The following is a 12,589-nucleotide window of genomic DNA, read 5'->3' on the forward strand; positions in this document are numbered from 1 at the left end:
AAGCACTCAGATCTTCCCTGTCAGCAAGATTAAAACGGTCAACAGCAGTCTTCATGTGTCTATATCCCAACGGAGCTTTCACAACAACTGGAGTGGTGGCTGGCAGGGAGAAAAATGCAGAACCGCTGCTGTGCATGATACTACTGAGATAAAGAGAGAAGAAAACAGGATTGTGAGTCTTTGTAGTTGGAAAGGATTGGTGTTAATTTGTTTATCAGGTGAATGCAAAGAAGGGAGAAGAGTAAGGAAAAATAGTATGTTGCAGTTTAACATGCGGCGACAGTTTCCTTTCCTAAAACATAAAGGCAGAGAGAGGGAAGCACCAAACGTCCTCCAGCAGCCCAACAAGTGGAAGGATAATGAAAGCATGCATGTAGACAAGCAGAGTGGCTTTTCTGCTACTGCTCCATTGAACTCCCAGTCCCTGCTGTTCCTGGGACCTGAGGGGAATTACAACTATTATGTGGATGATGAAGATGAGGAAGAGGAAGAGAAAGAACAAGGAAAATGGCCAAGCGGAGACACATTTGAGGGAGAAAACAAGCCCTCGTCATCCATTCTTTGCTCACCTTCCCTTTCCTCTGGAACCCCAGCCACAGCTTCCACTTCATCTGTGCTGAACATCAACGTTGGCGGCCAAAGCTACCGCCTCACCTACCAGGCAGTGGCCATCTATCCCAAGACCCGCCTGGGCCGCCTGGCGACCTCCACTGACCATCGCTGCCAGCTGGGCCTGTGCGATGACTACGCTGCCCAGGTAGATGAGTATTTCTTTGATCGGGACCCAGCTGTCTTCCAGCTGGTGTACAACTTCTATGCCTCGGGAGTGCTGCGCGTGCGAGATGAGCTGTGCCCCCGTAGCTTCCTGGAAGAGCTGAGCTACTGGGGTGTGCGGCTCAAATACACACCTCGCTGTTGCCGCATCTGCTTTGAGGAGCGCCGTGACGAGCTGAGCGAGCAGCTGAAAGTCCAGCGTGAGCTGCGCTCCCAGGCAGAGGCTCAGGAGAATGAGCAACTCTTCCACCACATGCGCTACTATGGTCCCCAGCGCTGGCGCCTCTGGAACCTCATGGAGAAGCCCTTCTCCTCTGTCACCGCCAAGGTGATGGCAGTGGCCTCCAGCTTCTTTGTGCTCATCTCTGTGGTGGCCCTGGCTCTCAACACAGTGGAGGAGATGCAGCAGGTAGACCGGAAGAGCGGGGAGAGCCGGCCTGTCTTGGAGCACATTGAGACCCTGTGCATCGCGTTCTTTACACTGGAGTATCTGCTGCGCTTGGTGTCTACTCCAGACCTGCGCCGATTTGCCAGCAGCGCCCTCAATGCAGTAGACCTCATTGCCATCCTGCCCCTCTACCTGCAGCTGCTGCTTGAATGCTTTGCTGATGACGACCAGCCCCGAGGTCGGGGTTCTCAGCACGAACACGACATCGAAAAGGTTGGACGGGTGGGCAAGGTGGGACAAGTGCTTCGCATCATGCGCCTCATGCGCATCTTCCGCATCCTCAAGCTGGCCCGCCACTCCACAGGGCTGCGTGCCTTCGGCTTTACCTTGCGCCAGTGCTACCAGCAGGTGGGCTGCCTCTTGCTCTTCATTGCCATGGGCATCTTCGCCTTCTCTGCCATGGTCTACACAGTGGAGCACGATGTCTCCAGTACCAACTTCACCAGCATCCCCCATGCTTGGTGGTGGGCTGCCGTAAGTAAACACGTCTCACCTTGCTGGGTGGCCAGAGACCCTCCTTCCCTTCCCCTCCCCTTCCTCGCTAGAGCTGTTGACAGTCTTGAAAACAGCAGGCTCAGATCAGTGAACATCTGCTCTGAATTCTGAGCTTACAGGACATATGCACTCGCTCACGCACACACACACATGCACTCATTCACCTCTGTTGTAAGCTTAAATCAAGGCTTAATCAGGCAGACAGTGTTGAAATTCCCATCCAACCAAATGCAGGCAGTACTTGCACTTTTAAAGACGTGGGCAAAGAGACATGAAAGAAAAGCATTTCCCCATATAATTCTATTGTCAGTGTTGCAAAAAAAAAAAAAAAAAAAGGCTAAAAATAAAAAAGCTTGCATCAGGCTAGATGGTTGCAGGTGGACACGGGATTTTCATTCTTGTTCTTTTTGCACATCTATTGTGACCCATTATACAACTGCAAGATAAGACATAATTTATTAACTGTAGTCTGGTCACTCAAACTTGCAAAGCCAAAGCTGTCCCAGAGCTCTTCTTTTAAAAATGCATTAGGACCAACAGTTGTTCTGCACAAGAGATTGTGTTCTGTTCCTTAGGTAGCACATCTAAGGCACATGTCTGCACGCACAGAGAACATTGGCAGTTATTTATACCATGCCAGACTTGCAGAAGGATAAATACAAAAAGAAGCAGAATGGTTCAAGGGGTTGATAATGGGATAAACTGCCTTCTACATCTAGGTCACTGGTTTGAATCCCACATCAGTCAGTACTGAGAGCTGGTTAATGTCACCTTGAATCTTTTTTTTTTTGCAACCTCTGCCAGAAAGAGTGTGATTTTAGTTCCATCCCAAGCACTTGGAGTGAAGGTAACTGGCTGAGTTTCAGCTGACAAGTCTCAGAAATGAAGACAGAATGACCTCATTTCTGGAGACCGCCACTGCGTTAGTGCTCTAAGGCATTTGGGCTTGTCTTCTTGAGAGGTCTGAACTACCACTATACTGTGTTATGTGGAGGGGTGGTTTTGAGGCAGCATTTTCTGGGCTGTTGGTTTCACATCTTTCAGGGGCACGAAGATTTAGCCGGGAACACAGAGCTGTGAGGTTTTAAAGTCCTCCACCTTGCTTAAATGCCTCCTGTCTCTGGCAATGTCCTGGCAGAACTGTTCCAGCATCCCAAACTTGGAATTCACCTCTGAAAGGTTTGGGAAGCAGTTCAAGTCCAGACTTGGATTGCATTAACACCCAAGGACAGACATACATTCACTGGCAGAAGGCTAACGAATACTTCTCAAACTATTGTGAGATCTAAATGATAGTTATATCCTTCAGGGTGAGCTGCGAAGACAAAAGTCACACTTCTGGATTTATTAAGACTAGCAGACAATGGAGAGGGAGCTGCAGGCTGTAAGTAAATGCTTAACAGGTAATCTTCATGCGCAGTGTCACAATTATCATTTTTACAGCAATGTTTTAGCAGGGAGAGGGGTAGTTTTATCAAGGGCATTGGCGAGAGGGAGAAGTTGATCGACGCCTGTGCTGCTGCCTGCAGCTTTTCAGAGCTGGAGAACAACAGCTCTATTTCACTGCAGAAGATGTGCATATCTATAGCAGCCCGGATCAAACTGGAGGGTAGCTAGACATTGTGGATGCTGAGAGAAGGCAAAAAGGCCCATAACTTGGCTGTCTATAACTCTAAGTCTTGCCCTAGTCTGTCATCAAATACATTTGATTTTGCAGCAGCTGATGCTAGCCTCCATAATCCATGTTTATGGCAGGGCCCCAGGAGCACTTCGGACCCCTGGGCCTGGCTATGGGCCTGGCTATGTCCCAGTTGCTTCCCTGGGGAAGCAAGCCCATGCAAATGGACTGGAAAGGAGTCAGAAGATCTTATAATGCTGGTTGATCAGCATAGGCACTGAATGCACCAAGCTGCGTACGGGGCCCACAGGACAGCAACCCCAACACACCCAAGGTCGCTTTTTCTGGCCAGCAGCCCTGGAAGACAGCTGATGAGATGTGGTGGTTTCCCATACATATGTTTGTAGTGATTCAGTGCGTGGCAGAAAAACTGGCCCTGGGGACATGTATAGACATTTATACATGTACACACATACGTACATCTGCTGAATATCCTTTAAGGTGGGGCATGGGAAGGAGGGAAAAATCAGTGAATAAAGGAAAGGGTCCTGTAATGTGACCTTCATAGATCATCTTTAAGTGATACATACACAGGTTGTGAAAAAATTTGTGCTTCATACAGTACTAGAATAAGGACATTAGCCTTATATTTTGTTTTCTGAACATGCATGATATATGCAAAATCTTTAGGGCTCATTTCTGCAAGCTGGTGACACCATAATCATTTAGATACTCCTACAGAAACCTATATGACTATGGCTGTGTGAAAAAGGCCTATTTACTTGAGCAAGTGTCTCCAAAAGAGGAGCTGTAGCATTCACATTGCAATTCCATGGTGTAAAACTCTTTTAAAAGCCTATTCATTCTTTAGGAGTGAAAATTAAGATACCCAGATCACTCAAATTTAATTTAAATCCAACAGCATTCACGGTCTCACACACAGAGAAGTATCCCTCTCAAATTGTCACAGGCAATGTAGAAGACTATGCCAGTGGAACAGAACTTGTCACAGGATAATGATTTTGTCCTGGCTGGTAGAGATAAACATCTTGCCTTCATCTCAGTATTTATTTTTGGAGATATTTATCCTGTATTATCATTCAAATCCAGTGACTTAATTTCCATTAAACCAAGTGACTAATCCTTTTTATTCCACAGGAAGCACCAGGTGCATCCTACAAATGTGCTTACCCGGTGCTGTCTCATATACCCTAATGCTTTCTTCATTTGAAATAACATTTTATTTAGCATGTTAGAGGATGGCAGGCTGCACACCGTGACCTTCCAAAGACTTATTTCAGTTCTAAAACCACAAGGGCATTACAGTGAAAGTCCTACTGCCCATGGTTTATTTCTGCCAAAGGTTTAGATTACTGTTTCACAGATACACACATTGTGTTGAGATACTGTGAAAAAATGTAAATAAAATTCATTGGCTGAAAAAGATGCCTTGCACAGACTAGGAAGTGCCAGACGGCAGAAGCCAGCAAGTTTTACCTCCCAGAGAAAAGTTATATTTACTAAATGTAAAAATTATAAACAATCTAGATGTGTGCAGTGGAAGTATATAAATTAGGAGTTATTTTATGCTGACTGTTTGGGAGTACATAATTCATGTGTAACATCCATGAATTTTTTAAACTAAATTTTACAAAGAAGGTATTGCAGTACTTGGTATAGTACCAGGTCCGTACAAAACACAGTATCTTTATACATCCATAGGCTAAAAAAGAGAAAATGCTGATGGCTGAGAAGAAAAAATCTGTGAAATTATGTAGACAATGTGATGGCAAAATGTACAGATTCATATAAAGCAGATATACTAAATATCATCACTCTCACAAAAAATTAAAAATTTAAACAACCCCCAAACCTTTCTTCAAAGGGGAATTCAGCAACAATTTCCTGCCCATGTACCTGTCAGCTGAAACAAACAGGAATATTCCCTACTGAAGGCACACATACATCTTACTTTTGCAACCTCTGACATACAGTTGAGCAGGAAGATCAAACAATTTAGCACTAGAAATGTATATATTGTGAGCATACACCACAGCAAAAACTTCCAGGCAACAGAGAAAGATCTTTGTTTTTTCCACAGCTCCTTGTAGTTACATAACCATCAAAGGGGATTTTATCTAGAAACTTCAAAGTCCTGGGTCACTTCTTCCTAAAGTGCAAACATTATAAAAATATATTTCACAATTAGCTGAAGTTTTTCAGGTGTTTTTCATTAGTTCTTAAAATATACATGACAAACAAAGGTAGTACTCAAGATACAGCCCACAGAGTAAGTCCCAAAATACTGGGTTTTATAAGCACACTGGATTTAGACACAGGGCACCTGTTCCAAGTGACACAATGAGGGAGCAAGGCTGCAGTTATCACTGGATTTGCACGGTCAGGGAGCCATCCCTGCTCACCACAGCCAAGCAAACCCACCTTCTGGACAGGCCAGTGTGGAAATTGTTTGGAAATTCCCTCTGCAGGACAAAGCTTTTAAAAATCCTCCTGAATGGTGTCAAACCACACTGTTGTCTGTCTTTACTGCACAAGAGGGTTTTTTTTTAAATCAGGGATTTTTGCAGAAGATGGATGGTACAGAAGAAAAGGCAGCAGAGAGTATTTCAGATTTATGATGCAAAGTGTAAAACAAGCTGTTATGATGCAAAGTGTAAAACTGCTACTTTAAAATTGGCCCTGACCCCTGAACATATCTGTTTGTATGTTTCTTCTGAGCTCATAAACTGAATGTTGGTTTGCCTGTAGGTCAGCATCTCTACAGTGGGATACGGTGACATGTGTCCAGAAACTCACCTTGGCCGCCTGTTTGCTTTCCTCTGCATTGCGTTTGGAATAATCCTGAATGGCATGCCCATCTCCATCCTCTACAACAAATTCTCAGACTATTACAGCAAGCTGAAGGCTTACGAGTACACGGCTCTCAAGAAAGAGAGGGGGAAAGTGGACTTCACACGGAGAGCCATGAAGAAAATATCTGAGTGCTGCGGAGAAGGTGCAACTCACCCTTCATCACAGCACTGATACAGTTTGTGCTTTGGATATTGGCAGGGAAAAAAGAAGCTGAAGCAGAAAGAAGAAAAACACATCAGCCAAGCTAACTGAAAATAAACTGAAAAGGCCAAATGTAACAAAAGTGGATGGTGAAATCTGTTTTGAAGGGGTTGTTTTCAAAAGAAAAAAGGCTCAGATTACAACAGAAATTTTTTTATTATTATTATTATTTTGGTTTTGTTAGGCTGTGAGCAGCACTTAAGTGCTCATCAACTATCTGAAATGGCATTCTTCAGATTAACTACCCAGAAACTCTGAATTAGGCCTACATGAAGATGTAACCCCCTGCTACTGAATAGCTCCACAGTAAAGACCCACCATAATCAAAACAAAGGAAAACAAATTGCTGCTATTAAGGGTCAGCCACCTCACTGCTGTCAAGGCAGTCTCAAAAATTAAACAAATAGAATACCCTATATACTGACTGCATTGATGAAAATGGTTTTGCACCAGCTTTCAAAACCAGGAAAACAGCCTAGAGCGTTTGCCTGAATATTAGCAGCATCTATACTTAAGCTTTCAAATTCTGTTTCTACTGTCAGATAGCTATGCTTCACTATTCCAATTTTATTTTTCAAATGCAGCCCTGCAAATGATTCCCATTTTCATACCTAGGCAAGCAACACACTGCTTTTAGTATTTCCCTCCCTACCACCTCCATAATCATCTTTCATTATGCCAACAACAGGTGAAGATGTCTGGAGTCTGAGTTGATAAATGTCATTGATCAATTTTGATAATATTTCCAACCCAAAATCCTATTTAAGTATAGAATTAAGTGATAAACTAAATTTATTTTATAGCATTTAATGTATCTACTTATTGAATTGTTAGAATAACAGGCCTGTCACAAGACATAAGTGTAAAAGCAGCATTTAAAAAAAAATCCATGAAAGGTGTAATGGATAATATCTCATAAACACTTTTCATACAAAGGATCTTATCAGCACTTATTTGTAACCAATTTTAAATATAATTTAAAGTCAATGTACTTTGTCTGGTACATAGAGCCATTAAGGACACAATTCTGACACCTCAGCTCATCCCCAGTAGTACCTTACTTCCTAAGATTACTGAGTATTCTTGCACAGCTGGATGCAATTTCTCATGCATTAGAAACTCACCCCAAAACCCAGGCAACAAATAACAACAATTAAATGAAATCAGAGTTTCATGTATTAGTTTGCAGCATATCAGGAGTATTCTTTTTCATAAAAGCAGTCATACCAGTTTAGAAATAGCAACTTCAATAACAGATCTGAAAGAATAGTTACTTTATTGATACTCAGATACAAATAGCATTAAAAAAAAAAAAAAGATAACAAAAAGAAGCAATAGTAGCAGTCATTGTTACGACCCATGACTGTTACTTAGCAGCACTCTTGCTGCAGAACAGCCTGATGGCAGAAATCATTCTAAAATTCTTGAACTCTCACGTTGCGTCTGTGCTGCTCTGCTGAATGCAAATGACTGCATTCAAATCTCAGAGCCACACTGGAGACAATGCTGTGAAGCTCACTCTTGGGACAGCTGAGGGTGAAAAAGTTCATTAATTTTGCCACATCGCTACAAATTGTGTCAAGCACAGGCACATTTCTCTTTTCAATGGTGAGAAGGTAATTAGTAACCAAGTTGCTCTTCTCATTCTCTACCTCCAGACAAACGTATCATAAGCCCATCTGTCATTTTGTTCTTTAGGAATGACAGTCAGCACATTGTGTGCTGATCAGCTCTGTTAAAAGCTAAACCATGTCTTTAAGGCACAGCTGAGCCCTGGGAGTTGAATGTGATAGATGGTTGCTGTTCTGGACTGCACACAATGCAGCAGGCAGAATCCTAGCACTCACTGAGAAGAATAGCTGCTTTACTTTGGCTCTAGGGATGGTTATGAATTTGCATGCGTGGCCCTTCTGCACAGCAACAACAGGACGAGGAGCTTCCTGAAACCATAGGAAGCCTCTCTCTTATACCCCCACTGCAGTTCAGCAAGGTAGCAGGTTACAAGCATGCAAAAACACAACTGTACTTTATTTTCAACATGCAGTTTGGGTTAGATCCATTAAAAAGATTTAGATGTTGGTGATTACCCAACTTTACAAGATATGGGACACCCTAAATTAATTTCCTTGTCTGAAGGAATCAGAACTTGCATGTACCATGCAGATGCTCAGCCTTGCATAGCAAGCTCAGCAGCTTCTTGTCACCTAACGAAATCCAGAGCCTGAGCACCCACTCTGCTGAGACTGGACTTCCTCATAGCCTCAGACTTGACACAAATCACCAGCCTTGTTTTCCACCCCACTTGCCTGACATGCAGGACTCATTCAAGTAGATGTTCTTCAAGACATGTAACGGAACAAGCTTTCCAAAACACAAAACATGAGTGGGAGAAAAAGGACTGCTCTCTTTTTTAATCAGGAGTCAGAACTGAATGTCTTCAGCATGTGCTTTCTTAGCTGTCCAACAAGATTTTAATGCACAGGTTCCATAATACTGCTCTAACCATTCAAATACAGCTTGGAGTGGGTCTCTCCCACCCCTCTAGCTGAAGCTTTTCCACTTTGCACCGAGTAAATAATGACCCACTAGATGACAATAAAAGAAAGACTGTACGGCTTGGTGTTTGCAGCACTCGGCTGGGTGGAAAGGTGTGGGTCACAGGCCCTGCTTCAGTAAAAATTATGAAAGTACCCTGATCAAGCAGAAAAATCTTCCCAAAGACTCACAGTCCTCTAGCCCAAGCAATCTTTGGTTGAAGAAATTAGTCTGGAAGGACTCCAGAGTCAGTCCACACACACTCCAGCCACACAAAGGCAAAACTCTTACTTAGAGTGCCCTACAGGCTAATGGTCAGGGGCCAACATAGAGGAGACCAATTTCAGTCCCGTCAGGAGAAGAAGACATTGTAACCAGTACCACCAGGTCCCATCTAGGTGCTCTGAACACCGAGGCCATCACACCTTGGGCAGCTCTGCTTGCTTAGCTGCTGCCTCACTCTCTTCTTTCTCAATGCACTTTGCCCCCCTCATCCCTCCATCATCCGGTCCCACTGTCTTGCTGATGGCAGCTTTGGTACCTTTTTGATTCCTCTGTGCACTGACTCAGCACATAAACGTGACTGTTTCGGGGAGCAAGGTTAGATTCTTGACTGGTTCTTGACCTAGCTCAATTTAGAGAGCTCTGACTAATGCTAAAGCTGACACAAGATACATGGTAGAAGTGTGCAGTCTGGAGGACAGACTGTTGGCAACTGACACGTGAAATATTAAGCAGAAGACTACACAAAGTTGCAGTTTTTCTGTTTTGTAGTACCTGGCTCACTTGCCCTGCTGCATTCAGCAGGTGAACGGGTCCTCACTGGAGTAACGCATTTTCCAGCAAACTAAAAGTTAGTGTTTGTGGGGTTTTTTCAATCAAAGACTCATCATTTTCTTCTCTGGATTATGCAGCTTTCTGTCTTGTGGCTTAACTAGTCTTACTTTAGGGGTGATAAGCATAAGTCTGTGCATTTCAATAGGAAAGAGTATGCCTAAAGTTGAGGTACCACTCTACCAGCCCCGTTGCCCTGAATGCCCAAAGCTCTGTCAGTACCAGCATTTTCTGTGGATGGCTACTAGCGAGGTCCTCCCACAAGGTCCTCTCCCCCTGTGAGAGCCTGCCTGCGGCTCATACCATACAAAGAGGACCTCCAGCAAGCTCAAAGGAAAGGAGTTCATCTTTCCACAGAACAAACTTCTGACAACCTGCAGAAGGCTGTGTAAACCTGTATCAGCTGGTTTTGAAATAGGATGCAGCGGTTTTGCCTTTTTTTTTTGTTGACAGAATGGTTCCTTCTGAGAAGGACTCTCAGTTAATTTATTCTGCCACATCTACGAAGACTTTCAGTGGCTCATGGCTGTCCCTAGATTGCTCAAATGAAACGGTCAAATGGTACATCTGATGACATCCAAAAACAATGCAGGAGAGCCGTAATTGTCTTGGTTACTTGAATGCCACAGGACTTCGACAATCAAAAGACTTCAGAATAACCACATCAAGGGAAAATATGCTTAAACACAACAAAGATGTGCAATACTATTAAAATTAAAGTAGACAGGGCTTGTTTTATGAGATGTTAATTTGGCATAGCTAAGGTTTTGGGGAAACAGGGTGGAGGATTCTCTGACCACTGAGAACTTAGAAACCTCTCCGAATGTGCCCATGCTAAAGTCTTCTATTTTAACTAATTGCAGATATTAATGAGCCCTAGAGGGAGATGGAAAATATGTTCTATCATTATGTTTCACTACAGACTTGGCAAACATGTTGTCTCTGGTACACAAAGAAACACTCAGTTTATCTGGATGGCCTGGCTTCATTTTAGGATAACTGTGTGTTGTTTCTTCTGCTCATTTTGGGCCTGGGAATTACTGAAAAAAAAGAAAAGAAAAAGAAAAAAGAGAAAAAAATAGGGCTGGGTGTGGTAGAAATCTAAAGAGTCTGTCCATCCCTACATGAGACAGTGGAAAGAATTCCAATTCTTTTTCACAAATCCTTGTCTTAGAAAAACATCACTTTTTCAATGCAAGTCAGCAGCTGTTTGCTTTTCTCATTCAGAAAGATAGCACTTAAAGGCATAGTTACAGTAAACCACAGATTAATAGGCATCTGGTGCTATTCCCAGGCTTCTAAGGCAAATAGTAATATGCAGTCTTTAAATATGTATAATTTTAAAGATTATAAACTAGGTATGCTTCAAAGTTTTTGGAGAAAAACAGTGACTATCTAAAAGCCTAGGAAGGAAAAATTGTCTCCTTGCTTAAAAAATAGCTTCAACTGTTTAGAACGTTCTGGTTTGATGTTATGTAAAAATATTTGATTCATACTTATCTGCTATTTACAAAACCTTTATTAACTTCTTTATTCAGTAGTAGAGAAATTACATGGCATTTGACTGTAATCCAACTCTTTATCTTGGATTGAAAAAGGGAAAGGTCAGAGGTACTAGTTTTTTATGTACTTAGGTAATTTAATGGAAATATGCTGAGAAAAATGAAAGCATTGTACAGGTAGCTCCTGAGATAGAGATTATCAACATTTTTAAATAAAACTTGTCAGAGTCTAATTCTACAATACAAAATGACTCCGTACTGTCATTCTAACTTGTGAAGCAGAATTGCTCCATTTATAAGCGAAAGTATTCCCCCCCCCTATTAATAACCAGATAAACAGTACCACACTTAAAAGCCAGTCTTTTGCTACCACTAATAACTGTTCTTCAGGCTACCATGTAGCCATGCAACACTACTTCCTTTGCCAGTTCTGGCAGAGGAAGCCGCCTGAAAAGCACTTCTACTACCAGCTGGCAGAGAAGGCAGAACCTGCTTTGGCTGCAGCACTAACGTAGATCTACATGACTAAAACCAGCTAGCGCTGTCACTGGAAATGTCTGCCTGCACAGGAACTTTCCAATACCCGTATAAGAACAGCCTTGCTCAGCAGGACACTTACACTTCCTTTTTTTCTTACCAAAAAATACATATGGAGGCAAAGGCATGGACTGCAGACAAATGCAACAGCCCCACCCATCACAGTAAGCCAGGGCTCTGAGGTGGTCTTTGTGATCAAGCCCTGGCATAAGCTGGATCCACACTGACATCAAAGGGTCTCCATGATCCTCAAGTCTGCTCCAGCCAAGTCTTGAGGGTCATGTTGGTCTGACTTCCAAATATCTTAACATCCAAATATTTCACCTGGGCAAACAAATAGGGAAAAAAACCCCAACCAACAAGTTATAGAAATTCAGGGAAATTCAGGAAATCACACAGGTTGTGACAGCATATCCCACTGTGATGGGGGGGGGGGGGGGGGCGGGGACGCAATGCCTTCTAAGAAAGGGCAAGGCAGCTGAGTCTCCTCATGGAATGAACTGTCCCTGGTGTGAAAAATTGTTCATTGCTGCCGCCCAGAGGTTAAAAGCTGCCTGATTCCCCTTTTCCTTAAAAATATGTAGTGCCTGCTACCTGCTATGTTGTGCCTGCTACCTGCTATGTTAGCTCTGCTGCGTCTTCTTCAGGTACAGAGCGTATGTACCAAAAGCCTGGAGTCCTGTCAGCAAGACTGTTTACAATAACGTAAAATTTAATATGTACTATGAAATCTGTATTATCATCATATATATGGACTAAATGAATCTTCAA

At 42.9% G+C, this 12,589-nt stretch overlaps 1 protein-coding gene across 1 annotated transcript; it reads left to right on the top strand.

The window, feature by feature from the left end:
• The first annotated feature begins 256 nt into the window (after nucleotides 1–256).
• Nucleotides 257–6,380, top strand: KCNV2 (potassium voltage-gated channel modifier subfamily V member 2). Its single transcript, XM_054810450.1, has 2 exons — nucleotides 257–1,696; nucleotides 6,105–6,380. The coding sequence occupies exons 1-2, from the start codon at nucleotides 257–259 to the stop codon at nucleotides 6,378–6,380; spliced, it is 1,716 nt and encodes a 571-aa protein (XP_054666425.1).
• Nucleotides 6,381–12,589: the final 6,209 nt, after the last annotated feature.

Source organism: Grus americana, chromosome Z (genome assembly GCF_028858705.1).
Source record: "Grus americana isolate bGruAme1 chromosome Z, bGruAme1.mat, whole genome shotgun sequence".
In the NCBI taxonomy this organism is placed as follows: Eukaryota; Metazoa; Chordata; class Aves; order Gruiformes; family Gruidae; genus Grus; species Grus americana.

Coding starts and splice junctions, on each gene's coding strand:
- KCNV2 (XM_054810450.1), top strand. CDS start 257: ATGTTGCAGTTTAACATGCGGCGACAGTTTCCTTTCCTAAAACATAAA. Junction 1,697..6,104: donor ATGCTTGGTGGTGGGCTGCC/GTAAGTAAACAC, acceptor GTTTGCCTGTAG/GTCAGCATCTCTACAGTGGG.